The 14,620-nt window shown below is 38.6% G+C and overlaps 2 protein-coding genes across 2 annotated transcripts in view; one reads left to right on the top strand and one right to left on the bottom strand.

Moving 5' to 3' along the window:
- LOC134679406 (zinc finger protein SNAI2-like) overlaps nt 1-7,834 on the bottom strand; it is a 58,598-nt gene extending 50,764 nt beyond the window's left edge. The window contains exon 1 of the mRNA XM_063538301.1: nt 7,521-7,834. The gene's annotated coding sequence lies outside the window, so the exon portion shown is untranslated. The remainder of the gene's footprint in view (nt 1-7,520) is intronic.
- A 1,821-nt stretch (nt 7,835-9,655) lies between these two features.
- Nucleotides 9,656-10,904, top strand: LOC134678074 (uncharacterized). Its single transcript, XM_063536517.1, has one exon. The coding sequence runs from the start codon at nt 9,718-9,720 to the stop codon at nt 10,804-10,806; it is 1,089 nt and encodes a 362-aa protein (XP_063392587.1). The 5' UTR covers nt 9,656-9,717; the 3' UTR covers nt 10,807-10,904.
- The last annotated feature ends 3,716 nt before the right edge of the window (nt 10,905-14,620 follow it).

The raw sequence follows: 14,620 nt of genomic DNA, 5'->3' as shown, positions 1-14,620 counted from the left end.
TCTTGCAAATTAGTTGACCAGGGATTATGAATATCACGTTACCGATTAACCTGCTTCTCCTGCTGACTCTACTGAGGTTAGTTAGGCGCCGAGTAATTAATATTGAGTGTTGCTGACGTAACAGTATATTATGGCGTCGCATTGATACATTTCAGTTGTAAACATTCAATAGTCAGATGCTACTAAATTAATGTTCGGGTAGGGCACAAATCATTTACTAACTAAATGGTACATAAGACAACTGCTCATGTCCATATGAAATGCAAACACTCGTTTATCAATTCTATTTCTAAATTCAGAAAAGACATATAAATAACTTATGAACTAGTGGTGTCGTCCATGTAAAGCCCCCTCCAGAATATGCGCGTGAATCGCAGGCGAAGCCGCGAACGCGAGTGTGGAGTCGATTTCGCTGTCTGCGAAAATCGATTCCACACTCGCGTTCGCGGCTTCGCCCGCGATTCACGCACATTGTCTGGAGGGGGCTTAAGGATTAAAAGACACACTTTAATTCCCACATCGATATGTTTGACTGACATACCCTACCGTCACCTGAGGGGCTACCGCGAAAACAGATATTCGCAAATTGCTGGGATCTTTCTTTTTTACGCCAATGAAGGCGTAATTAGAGTGACAGAGAAAAATGCCCGCAATTTGCGAACTTCGATTTTCGCGGTTATAGCCCAGAAATGATATGTTACTTTTCGAAGGCCGCAATAATATGTGACACGCTTTTATGGCTCTACGAATAAAATCGCGGCAGATATGTTTGCAGCCTTCGTTGTGTACTGTAAAGAGACGGTCTTAAGGGAGGACGCTAAGGGCATTAACATACAGTTCTTCTGTAGGTATTTATAAGCAAGATCACAATTTATAGGTATAAGTCAACTACTCTTGACCGCTGCCTCTTAAGGAATGCCGATCCGCACCCCGTTCCATCTGACAGCGAGATCAGATAAAAAAGGCTGTAAAGGTTGCAAACCTTTACATTCTAGTCAAGACAATCTTTAATAGAAACCGAGAATATAAAAATATGGATCAATAATCAAGTCGACCTTTTCGTTTGGCTTTTGTCGATGTACGAATAAAGTGCGAATGTCATCTTGGCTACGCTAGGCCTTCTGATTGTACAAATGCCAATTGCAAACTCGTAGCTTGGTCCCACTCTAGCTAAACCTCTAGCCGCCCAGAGACCTATAAAAAGGTCTCCTGTTCCATTCTAATTTGAACTTTGTGTTGACAAAATAAAATTTCATTTTGCTTGGCAAGGTTTGACGTATGGGCGGCTAGAGGTTAAGGATGACTCACGATAGACCGGGCCGGGGCCGGGCCGGAGCTGTCGGCGCGCGGTGCTTTTGTATGGAAAATACCACGTCATCACCGATCAGGCGTCATCGAGAATGGCCCGGGCTCGTCCCGGTCTCGCGTGAGTCATCCTTTAAGCGGGTACTTAAAATATCTGTAATACAGAAACCAGAAGTCTCGACTAGAGTCAAATTACTAACTCTGAACTTCTAACTCTAAATTACTAACTCTTCCGATTTTTCGAATAAAAATTGTGTCTTACAATGACAACAGTTAAAAACAAAAATTTGACACAATTAGAGGGTTTCCATTTTGTTAAGTTCGGAAATTAGTTGCGCAAGACATAGAAAGTACGAAAGTACTTCTGAAATAGCTGAGAAGCCGATTTTTGATCTTATGAAATGAAAACCTTGAAAGTTTAGCAGTGTTGCCACGTGGCTTAGTATCACGTGGTGTCACGGTCGAAATTATTATTAAAGTGGCGTTGGGTAAGCGACACTGCCGGCCTAGCCAAGGTTTACAATCGCTATCGCTTCGACAACGAAAAGCATTGTCTCTCTATCACACTTCCATATTAGCGCGACAGTGACAGTTGCGTTTCGATCGCTACGGAGTGTAAGCGATTAGCATCTTGGCTACGCGGCCTGGTCCATTCCACGCGTTTTTAACCCACGACGCAAAAAGGGGTAGGTATTATACTGCCCTCCTAAGCCGAATAGCGGCATCTCAAAAATAAATGACGTTAAAAATTGAATTTTCAGATAAAGAATGTAAGGTATATGTTTGCATTAAATTTTTATTTGAGATGCCGCTACTTGGCTTAGCAGGGCAGTATAACTATTGACCGCTGCGTGTGTTTCTGTCTGGGTCACCGTAATTCATATAGGCAGGGGATGGATATGTTTATCAAAGTGTACTTACATACATACAAGCGGATGTCACTTTTTGAGCTTTTGTTAGGGTTCCTCTACACGATGGGCCAACGCCGGCCACTCCAAGGGACGCATGTATGCGTTAGAGGGAGCAAGTGATATTGCTATCTCATTCTACCGCATGGCTGTGTCCCTTGGAGTGGCCGGCGCTGGCCCATCGTGTAGAGGAGCCATTATAAAGGGACTCCCATTTGTATTAAAAGTTACAAGCTTTTGAGAAACGAGCCCCAGCCGGCTTAGCATGAACTTGCGTTGTCGCGCGCGACTCCATACTTGAAGTCGCGCCGTCATAGAAAATGACATGTCGGACGCCTCGGCCCGGGCACGGCCCGGTCTAGCGTGAGTCATCCTATAAATTGTCTTCGAATTTCGATGTTCCCGGTAGCCGTTCTCGGGATGTTATACCGTCAATCACTTATCAAGCAAGTACGTAGGTAGGTATATCTTTTTTGGGCGGTGTAGGTTTAGAACCAGCGGTAACTTATGCATTGTAAGTTTGTAATACTTATCTATACCTAAATTAAGGAACAAATACTTTCACTTTCGCTATGGTACAGAATAAATAATAGTACTAGGTACAGAAGGTTCACTCTCTAACAAAACGCGTCTATTACGACAAATATGACCGCACGGTGGCCCTAGCACGAACAGGCGTCCGTTCCATAGCGGTGCGCGGCAAATACTACTGCTGGACACCAACACTGGTGTGGCCGCATGTACTTGTAGCGACGCGACGAAATCGCGAAGTAAACCACGCCTGGCTTAGGTGCAAGGTGTAAACTTATTGACAAAGTCAAAATATATATATATAATTTAAGAAACCGTTATTGTAACAGGTAACACCTAATACGCAAGTCCCATATCTTTGTGTGAGTATTAACAATAGTTATTTGTTTTAAAAGGGGGCAAAGTTGTTGTTTAACCGCTCGTGCTAATATTGATACCCGAGCAAGCGAAGGATTCCAAAAATTGAACCACGAGCGTAGCGAGTGTTTCCAAAAACCGAATCTTGAGCGTTACGAGGGTTTCAAAGCACGAGGGTTAAACAAAATTTTCCCCCGAGTGAAACACAAAATTTTTCACCACACTTACCCGAAGCAAATATTAAATGTAACCAAATCAAATCCAAATGAATGTTATTAAATATTTATCATCCAAAATCATCATTTAAGAGTCAATTCTACCAGCCAACATAAGGAAACAACACAAAATTTGCATTTGATTACTTTGCCTCACATGTGAATAAAATGCAACTTTGCTATCAGTTTTTGAAGTGCAAAGTAAGCCTTTCCGAGCTGGTGTGGTGAAAAATATTTTGTTACTACATATTATGCAAACATTTCTTTCAGTCCAGACCTTTGTCTAATCGTCATGTTACACAGTGAAGATTCTAATTATTTAATTTAAGACCTACATATTTAAAATCAAGTATTGACATCGACTTACAACATTATTGGCCACGGTGCTCGCAAATATCTAACAAAATAACAAACATAAGTGTGAGCACCTAGACCGCACCAAAAATACATCTGGTGACGAGTGTAGATTACAGACATAGTCATATTAAAACCAAAAACCAATAATTACCTACAGTATCTCTGATTAAGGAAATAAGGAAATAAACCAACGATTTTCACTTTAAAAAGCTTTAAAATAAAATTCATATTTGACGAAGCGTACTAGCTCGGTACAGTAAAAATAAACAACGTTGTCTTTAGTTAGTCTGAAATCCGCTTCTTTTCGTTTTCTCCCAATACGTAGGACTGAATAAAAGAGCAATATTTAATTAAAACTTTACATGTTTAAACCTTGGTGCAGAGCTAACTAAAGCATATATAGGCTGTATTTTTTAGGGTTCCGTACCCAAAGGGTAAAACGGGACTCTATTACTAAGACTCTGCTGTCCGTCCGACCGTCTGTCACCAGGCTGTATCTCACGAACCGTGATAGCTAGATAGTTGATATTTTCACAGATGATGTATTTCTGTTGCCGCTATAACAACAAATACTAAAAACAGAATAAAATAAAGATTTAAGCGGGGCTCCCATACAACAAACGTGATTTTTGACCGAAGTTAAGCAACGTCGGGCGGGATCAGTACTTGGATGGGTGGGATGGGTTTTTTGCCTTTTTTTGCATTATGGTACGGAACCAGCCAGCGGAACACTTGGCCAGTTTTTGGTCTCATTTAACACTTTCAGTGCCAATCGCCCCATTTCCAATACGAAATGAACGCACGCAGCGGGTTTTTGGCAGTGATTGTTAAGCATATCGCAAATTGTTTTTTTTTTGTGTCAGATGTGGCGGTAATCCTCATTGGATATTTGGATACTGCCGGCCCAGCATACAATACAGCATGCCGGGCTCGGCTGCGCTGGAGGTTTTTCTCCCAGCCGCCTACGGGGCCCACTGATTGACAGTCCGCCGGACGGTATCGGCCTGTCAGTTAGAACAAAATTTTAAACAACTGACAGGCCGATATCGTCCGGCGGACTGATAATCAGTGGGCCCCTTAAGTTCCCTCCACATCCCTGTAAAGTGTTTTGTTGTCAGAAAGTCTGCGCTATCGGTATACGCGTTGTTTCTGGGTGTGTAAGTTGTGTGATCCGGGAAAGATTTAAGTGTATTGTATGTGATGAATTGTAAAGTAGGTATTATGTGTGTATTGAGTGTACCTATGTGTTTTTAGTGCAAGAAGCGGTCGTATGACCAACTTATGTACTGCGAAGAATAATTTAGAAAGGTACAAAAAGATAGGATTAATAAAATAAGTAATAAGGGGGTCAGTATATCACGATAAAATCGTAGAATGTATGGGTTCCCTTATATTCCACACAAACGCTAAAGAATATTAATAAAATAATTCAGTTAATAGTAGAATAACTAATGCATTTTTAATGCAAGTATGGATTTTTGCCAAGCTTTATGTTGCCTTTATACGCATACTATTTATTTCCAGACCATTTGTGTTTTAAAAGATGGTCGTTGAAACCTAACGTAGTTCTACAAGGAGAAAACTGATAAAGGGGAGGGAAAATATTGCGATACTATTAAGGCCTGCATAGATAAGCTCTAAAGAACTATACATATTGTTCCACATACCTACATGTTGTCCTATCCTGTCTTTGTGGTATAAAGTCAATATGGATAGAAAACGTACAAAGGATAAGATTTACCTACGAGTGTCACAGGTATGATCGTGACATTAACGTAAACATCAAACGCCAAGTCGTGGTAGTCCTGAAGTTCTATACATTTTCTATACAACACTTGTATGTATAGCTACTGTCGCCTCCAGATAATTATGTAGGTATATCGGAGCAGCCAAACCGCTCAAAATATCTAAACACGCCTCTATTGTCAAGGCGATAGAGTGCGCGTTCAGATATTGTGAACACCATGGCCGCTCCGATATAATTATCAGATGGCGACCGTACCTACCCCTATTCACTTGAACCATAGAATTGATATTTCTCATTTAAATAAAACTTTTTCTAGCATATGGCGTAACTTTTAATGATGTTTCCCGCTATTTACCTAACTAGTTACCGCACGCCCGCTCCGAAATGTTAAAATTAAATTATAACGTAGTATTTTTATACTTCGCACCTTGTTACCGTTATCAATTAAGTCCTAGTTATGTGTTTGTTAGATTAAATGAAAACTTTCAGTTCAGTAATTTGTGGGCTTCACGCAAACATACCTCAGACAAAGCGGCGGGACTTTGTTTAATAAGATTATATACCTATATATATACTTCACTTTATTTTCGAATTTGGGCTAAATCAGGTACCAAGCACGAGAAGTTAAACAACATGAATAAGGTATTAAATTCACCGTATAGGTAATAAAATCTAGATGCAAGTACCTCAAGTCCAATCAAAATCGCTCTCCACCGGATGGACCGATTTGGTTGCGGTATTTTTTTAACGTGAATGCGAGTTTCCTTGCTTTTAGCTATGTTTTGTAGTTATAGCATTTTTGCCTTAAAATTATTTTTTTATGTATGTAGCGTAGGTAGAGATTTTTTTCTTTTTTTTATTGAGTTACATCATCTTTTATACTTACCGCGTTGATTTAATTTGTCAACCGGATTATTAACGTGATCTGTAACGTTAATAATAAAAAGAAGGTAATATACACTTTAAATAATAAGGCTTGTTAACCTAATCATAACCGAAAGTTCTAAAATCTAGTCTAACCAGAGGGCTGGCAGCTACCTCGGCCAGAGAATAAGCCTGGCCATCCAAAAAGGAAACGCTGCCAGCCTCCTGGGCACCATAACAAACGAAGGTGACCTGGGGAGCATTTTTTATTTATAATATACATATACATATTCGGCTAGATCACCCACATCATGTTATATATATGTATTTTATTTTTTATTTTTTTTAGGTATTAGTTTTAGTTTTGTAGGTAGTTTTAATTTTAGGTTACTTTTTATTCTAAGTTTGTTTTTAAGTATGTTTATGGTTTTAAAAAATAAATAATTTTATAAGTTCTGTTACATTTTAGTTTTAATTTTAATGTTGTTTTTATTATCACTTTAGTCTAACTTAAACATTCCTAACTAATACCTACTCCTTAAGTAGTAACCCCAATTGTTTTAAGTAACACCTAAAGTTTAAGTTAAATTTTATTATTTTTAAGCAGACTTAATCATAAAATATATATATATGGCTTATAAAATAAATATTCCTAACTAAAAAGACAATGCACAAGTCTTTTAACTACATTGAGCGGAAAGGTTTGATATTATTAGGTATTATCGTTTAATTTCCTTAATTTTTGAGTGTTTACCTTGTCCTTACCACGACTGCCTTTAACAATGACAAATTGACATATTCTAAACTAAATTTATGACAGTACAGTAGGAACTTTTAATTGATAACCATAGGTAGGTACGGAAATGTGTTAAGACCTTTAGGAACATTTTAAAACACTCAAAAATAATGAATTTGTATATAATTATAATGTTAAACACTTTCAAATTATGTTGAGAATTCATACTTTCTTACTTGAAAATTTTGATATATAACTCAATATATTTAAATAAAAGTTTTCAAGCGCACTGTAACGGTTCCGTAGGCTCACAAAAAGAAAACGCGCAGCAGCTTTAAAAATTATCGCACAATACAAGGGAGCGAACCGCATAATTTTCCGGCAACAAAAAGTTTGCAAAGTCTTAACCACAACGTTGGGACCGGCCACGCTGGACGAAAACAATTTCAGAGTGGCGGGAAAGCATTAAAGATGGCGTCTAATAATTCGCAATGCCTTACCTCAGGGTTCACGGGGCCTCCATCAGTTAACAGGTGGGCCAGACTTCGCAACAAGTCGGACCTGTTACCGGCGCGGCGTGCGGCGGCGGCGGCGGCCCGACGGCAACACGCGACGCCGCGCGGCTCAACGCACGCGCGCGGCTCCCCTCCCCCCATCGATTTTCAAACCCCGGTATTTACTAATGCAGAGAACTGAGGCCCCCTAAGATTTTACCCCAATTTCGCGATAAAACAACAGGTCCTTAACAGGTTAGCTAGAGATTTTCTGGAGAATCGTCCTTTTCAATCTTAAATATCTACTTACGTTGCTTTTCTAATTTTATTTGAATTTTCTATAGACATATTTTCAAGGGTATGTTTACTTTCTTTAGTTGACGATCTCTTTTAATGGAAACGTTTTCTTTGGTTGGCAACGAGACAAGTTTTCCATTCACTCAGATTTTCTTACAGTTGTAACACATAGATGATTTAATTTTACTATTTTCTCGAAGGAATAATTAACGTAGGTACCCTATATCAGATTGGGACGATATTGGCACATGTCTAACGCGAAACTATAATCAGCTTAATCATATGTGCTTAATTAATCGGACAAATCGGAAATAATGTTCCAAGCAAAGCATGCACACTTTCAATATTCTTTTTCTACCCGTCGACTGTAATTTAAGATTTCGTATACTTACCAAACTGCAATTGGGTATTTTTAATGTATATGGGCTCCCAACTCAACTATAATATTCATTTCGATACAGTTTATTAACCTGTCTCATTTCAAACAAAGAGAGAGAGAATCATACTATCTTTGTGTTACACTCTAGTACTAGCACCCAATAGACAAGGATAAGTATAGTTTTCTTGTTCTTATTTACTGACAAATTTGGTTTGACCAACTATATTTGTGTGGGTATTTTTAAGAAATTGTCAGGCAAATTACATTTTATGTTTGGTCCCTATTCACCCCAGCCAGCCCTATTCACCCCGATTGACGGTATTGGCTTAGTTGTTGCCTGCGGCTTCGTTCACGTGGATTTTGATATTGGTTGTTGGAACTGCACGCGAACCTTATGCAGGAAAAAATTGCAGTTTGTTAAGTAGGTACCATTTTTATTTATAATTAGACAACACGTAAAACTTTTCTGTCTGTCTACGAAATTTCAAGCCCACAATAAATGTGACAATCCCACACTATCGGCGCGATTCGGGAAATGAATAAGACTTTCACTAGATATGAAATAGTAACGATATGTAAAAGGTACCTTATGGCTGCAATAATATTGGAGCGGCGTTAATTATTTAGCGTAAGCGCCAACCGCCATAGGGTACCTTTTGCCGTGAAACGTCACATATCGTTACTATTTCATATCTAGTGAATGTCTAATTCATTTCCCGAATCGCGCCGTCTGTCATTGCAAAGTCTGATCAAGTTAAGTTCTTTTCTTTCTCCATCTCTTTCTGAATAGGAGCTTGAAACACTCTATAATTATAGTCAGTTTGAAACACAATATATATTTTAACGATGTATGTATGCATCTATCTAGATAATTTTCTACGTGACTACAATACAAACTCGAGTTGGTAACGAGTTGGCAACTTGTTAGTAACTCAAACTGAAATATATTGCTCTGATTTTATTTTTAAAGCTTTTCTGTCATCCCGTTTTGTTTTGTTGATTACGAATATCAGCGAGAGACCAGCCGTAAGCCATTCTGCAACTCCCTAAGTACTTACTGCAAGATATACAAAAGTATCCGATATACAAAAATAGCTGCTAGAAAATGTCCTATGGCATTAACATTTTATTTTTTTACGCAACAGTTTTACAAGAGGGGTCAAAAAATATGAGTGGCATGGGCCGCATGGGCGTTGTTAATAAATACGTCATTGAGCATTTTTTCGTTCGTTCGTTGCATACAATGTTTTTTCTGTTTGTTGTTTGTAGGCAATATTAAATAAAATACAAAAAATTATAAACAAAATTTTATTTGTGAAAAAGTAAATGTAAATTTTGGAGAGTAGATGTACAATAGAGTATATATATACCTATATATTCCGGCCCCAAATTAAAACCATTTCTTAAAAAAGTAAAATGTCAAATTTCAGTGTGTGATTTTATATGTCATTTTCATTATATTTTCATTTTTAGATAAGTATTTTTTATTTGTATTTTATTGCCTATTAATATTTACTTCATACCAAAATGGTAACAAATAGGAAACAAAAAAGCAATGAACCGAAGACAAGACCTTCAGGATTTGGCTCTTCAGTCCCACGGTTTGGCAAATTAACCCTACACCCCAACCTAGACCCCAGCGGACAATTCAAGCAGCAAGAAGAGGCCAACGATCCCTGCCGCTACCACCCTATTCCCATCCATGAGATATTCGTCGTAAACAAGAACAGAACCGACACCAAAGACGTATGGCGCTTCAAAGCCGAAATGGAAGAATGGTGCAAAAACCTGGGTTACAGAAACCAGAAAATTCTGCAATACCGACGCTGGATGCAATCCGTGGGTGGGCCGGCATGGTGTCAACCTCAGGACTTGCCCAAATATGAAGCAGCCTGCAAAAACGTAGGCTTCAGTAGAGCCCCGCGCTTTATAACAAAAAAATGTTTCACCCCCCCTCCAGGGATGTACTTCAAAGCTACTCCCTATAAAGCCCCCTACGGCCCTCATTCTACTTTGGCCTCCTTTGAATACGGAGAGCCCTGTCGATTCCCTGATAGAACCTTCAATTGGAGCCTTGCTCCTAATCGTTACAATATCGTTGACAAGGATAGCATCGAACAGAAATCCAATAAACTAGTCTCACTTCGGGGTCCGTACGAATTGTTCACGGGGCGGAGGGACGCAAGTACCATAATAAGCCACTTTAACGGACGCAAATATCCAGCCGCGACGTGGCCACTTGCTTTGCCGGGAAGTTTTGAAAGGTTTAAAAAGACTAGATTAGGTGTGATGAATAAAACAGGGAGAGATAAATCTTACAGAGGGCGGAACGCTTTGGTGGATATCGCAATAGCACCGCGGAAACCCTCCGACCCAGGGCCGTGTGACACGAACATCGATAAGCCTAAAGTGTTTAAGCAGAACAAGTGTGGATTCAACAGTTCTTACGACCGCCCGCCTGGATATCAGCGTACCATCGTGTGGCCCGGTGTAGGTCGGTACCGGGCTCAACCGGTTAGCTGCGGCATCATAGGCCATGGTCACAAACATGTGTTCCTGAGCAAGGAACAACGCACAATTGGCGCTTATTTACCGGAGCCTATGAACAGTTTCTAAAAATAGCGTCAGGTAGTACATTCACTGCACAAGTACCTACAGATCTGCCAACCTCTATTTACTCGAGTTATTGGTTCCTGGTACAGTCGGCATCAAATAAATAGTGACGGCCATAAGTAGTGCCAGAATTAGGGGAAAGTAGGGCCAAATATAGAGTCGTGGAATGTATGGGGCCACTCTTCTCTTTCCGAACAGACTAATATCATAACACACCTTTGTTGCCATAAAAATACGGATGTATTCCGATATATTTAGCCAGCGCGGCCGTCACTGTCAATTTGATAATTATTATTTGATATTAATTGCACTGTTTGAAAATGTGTAGGTATACTTATCAAAGAGTAGTATATATATAGGATGGTGTACATATGCAGTAATCGTTACCGACAGAATCGTTTAATTCAGTTTGAAACCTGGGATTCATCACTATTAGATACTTTTAACTAATATTTTGATAACTGTTACGAGGTTTTACCTCCATCGATTAAATATTATGTCTGATACTATACTGTCCGTATAGTATGAATGAATGAATTGCTTTGATTATTAATTTTTATACAATGTATACCACGTTTTGAATTTAATTGTAGCAAAATTCCTACCTACTTTATTTATTCAATTTTGAGAACATTATGCTCTAGCATGCGGCACTTTACGCCTTTGCTATATATAATCAGAGATATATATATATATAACTCCGTATAAGATAAATAAAATCTAAGAAAAAAACGTGCCTCGGAAATCAAGAAAAAGTCATTCTCGAATAGATGGCGCACACACCTTTGGCCTATTCTCGGCTAGATGGCGTTGACGACACCGTTTGATATTGATATTTAACACATATCAGTGAAAGAACATATGGGTCAGTATGGAACAATAAAAATTAAATATCATTTATCCGTAAACGTATTTTGATTCATTTATACATTTTCAATTTTATTTGAAGTTTTAATCGTGTGTCGATAGATGGCAGTAAATGTACCGTGGCTACAATTAAAATAAAATTTACTTTGGCAATAGCCCTCTATACTATCAATAACTTTAAACATAAAGTAAATGACTTTAAAAACCGTTCGTAATGCTATCATTTTATTTAATCTTCATCAGCAGTTCCACTTACCAAAATTATAACTTGTGGACCATGAATTTTCCCTTTTCCGAGTACTAGCTGACCAGTCCAAGCTTTATATATTATATTGCATGCAAAATATACGCACGCCGCTTTTTTGTGGAGTAACCAAACCCGGTGTATTGTAACTCGGGTACTTGACGCTAGAGCTTTATCTATATCTAAGTATGTACATAGTAGTGTAATTTCAATAGAGTTAGACCAAGAAAAGTCTGCATCGAAATTGATAGCTCACGCAGTGCAATGTTATTTATACGTTATCATAGATTTTGACGTTTAAAATAACTCTTACACTGCGTGGGCTATCAAAATCGCTGCAGACTTTTTTTGGTCTAAATCTATTTCTTCGATTATCTGTAAAGTTATAATTATCGTAACGGCAAAGAATAAATAATAGTACCTACTAGGTACAGAAGACTCACTCTCTAACAAAACGCGTCTGTTACGATCAGCACAGATATGGCCGCTAGGTGGCGACAGCGCCACGCGCGGCTTATGGCTTTCCCCAAAATTGGGGTGGAACGGATGTACAGTAGAGTCCGGTTAGTACGACTCCGCATATAACAACCAACCGCTTATAGCGACGTAAGTATAGGCACTTGTTTGGTTTTAGTACAAATTACTATGAAAGCACAACCGTTTATAACGACTCCGCTTATAACGACCGATCGCTTTTAACGACGGAAATTGACTCAAAATCCGTCCGTCAAGTCCGGTTACAACGACGAGCGACGTAGTTTTTACAAATAAATTGTTGGTAAGAAGCTTACTCCGTCCCGCGCACCCAACTCTCCTCCCCCTTTTGCATATAGGGAGCAAGATGAAATAGTATAGATAGTCATGCGACTTTTCGTAATCTTGCAAATAGTCCGGGAGCCGGCTGCATGAAACAAACCTCATCAAAAAATAGAATATACCTACCCTGTAGAGGTACCTGACATTTAGTAGATTCCAACGCACTTGGTCGGCCTAGGCTTAACCTGGCAGATTTTGTACAAATGGCAATAACGTTGGACAAAAATTCATCAAAAAAAACCTCATCGAAAAATAGAATGAAACTTGTATGGTAGGATACCTGACCTTGAGGACAGTAAAAAAAAAGTGGTCGGCCTCACCTTAGCCTGGCAGTTTTTGCAGTCCGACCAGATTTATTGGGTCACGTGAGAGCTACAATTTACCTCATCGAAAAATAGAATGAAACAAACGGATTATAATAGCTAAAATAAGCCTGTTGACGTATGTCTTGGTCGGCCTCACCTTAACCTGGCAGTTTTTGCAGTCCGACCAGATTTATAAAAAAATCATCAAAAATTTTTTATCGATAAATCGTATGAAACTTGTATGGTACGATAGCTGCCTTTGAGGACAGTAAAAAAAAAATGGTCGGCCAAATCCTGTGTTTGCAGGTTCCTGTGTCCGACCAATTTTGTGGTACCACGTGAGAGCTACAATTTACCTCATCGAAAAATAGAATGAAACAAACGGATTATAATAGCTTAAATAAGCCTGTTGACGTATGTCTTGGTCGGCCTTACCTTAACCTGGCAGTTGTTTGCAGTCCAACCAAATTTATGAAAAAATCATCAAAAAATTTATATCGAAAAATCGTATGAAACTTGTATGGTACGATAGCTGCCTTTGAGGACAGTAAAAAAAAATGGTCGGCCAAATCCTGTGTTGGCAGGTTCCTGTCTCCGACCAATTTTGTGGTACCACGTGAGAGTTACAATTTACCACATCGAAAAATAGAATGAAACAAACGGATTATAATAGCTAAAATAACCCTGTTGACGTATGGCTTGTTACGGGCGGCTTTCATAAATTCAATGTGGCAGTGTGCGGCAGAATCCACTTGCATCAAATTTGATGCAACACATTGTGGCTGGACATTAAGAGATGAAATGTATAAGATCAAATGGTTTGAAGGACACATAACGCCTTTGCGAGTCGAAGAAATAACAATAAGATAATCACTTAATATATGTGAGGTTATCTTGTGTATTTTTATTTATTTATATTTATTGAGAAGTTCAACAGCGTTTACATTAAATAATATACAAAAAACATGAGAACTTATAGCATAGCCAATAACAGAACTTCCTGTAATTTATACATAGTAAAAAATCATCTGTGGGTAGACTTGTAACTTGTGCTGTACAAGAATCGTAAATTGTATAACTTAATTTGTAAGTCTTTAAGGTACAAGGAAAAAGAGAAAAAATTAATAATAACTGTAAACTGGAAAAAAAATCCTAAAATAGTAGGTATAGCTCTAATTTTGCGTAAACAATAAATAAAAAATAGTAAAATAAAAATACATACAGTACCTACATAAACGAGCGAATCTATTAGTTTGTATGCATTTATTGGAATTTATGTGTTCGTGTGTGTGTGTGTGTGTGTGTGTGTGTGTGTGTGTGTGTGTGTGTGTGTGTGTGTGTGTGTGTGTGTGTGTGTGTGTGTGTGTGTGTGTGTGTGTGTGTGTGGGTGGGTGGGTGTATGTGTGTAAGTGGGTGTGATAGTGCGTGACTACCAGGAAAGTTGCTTTGCAATTTGTGATTTGAAAACACGTCTGGAGGAGAAGAAAGGGTCAATGTTTTGGAACGATTTATTATAGGTACGTGCGATTCTACTCAGAATTTAATAGAATAGAATTTTGGCCATAATTGGTACGATGACAGGGAA

The sequence above is a fragment of the Cydia fagiglandana genome, chromosome Z (assembly GCF_963556715.1).
Source record: "Cydia fagiglandana chromosome Z, ilCydFagi1.1, whole genome shotgun sequence".
Lineage (NCBI taxonomy): Eukaryota > Metazoa > Arthropoda > Insecta > Lepidoptera > Tortricidae > Cydia > Cydia fagiglandana.
The sequence above is the reverse complement of the archived record's forward strand: the minus strand, read 5'-3'. Positions and strand labels throughout refer to the sequence as shown.

Bases quoted from the DNA above. Each gene is read 5' to 3' on its own strand.
- LOC134678074 (XM_063536517.1), top strand. From the start codon at position 9,718: ATGGTAACAAATAGGAAACAAAAAAGCAATGAACCGAAGACAAGACCT.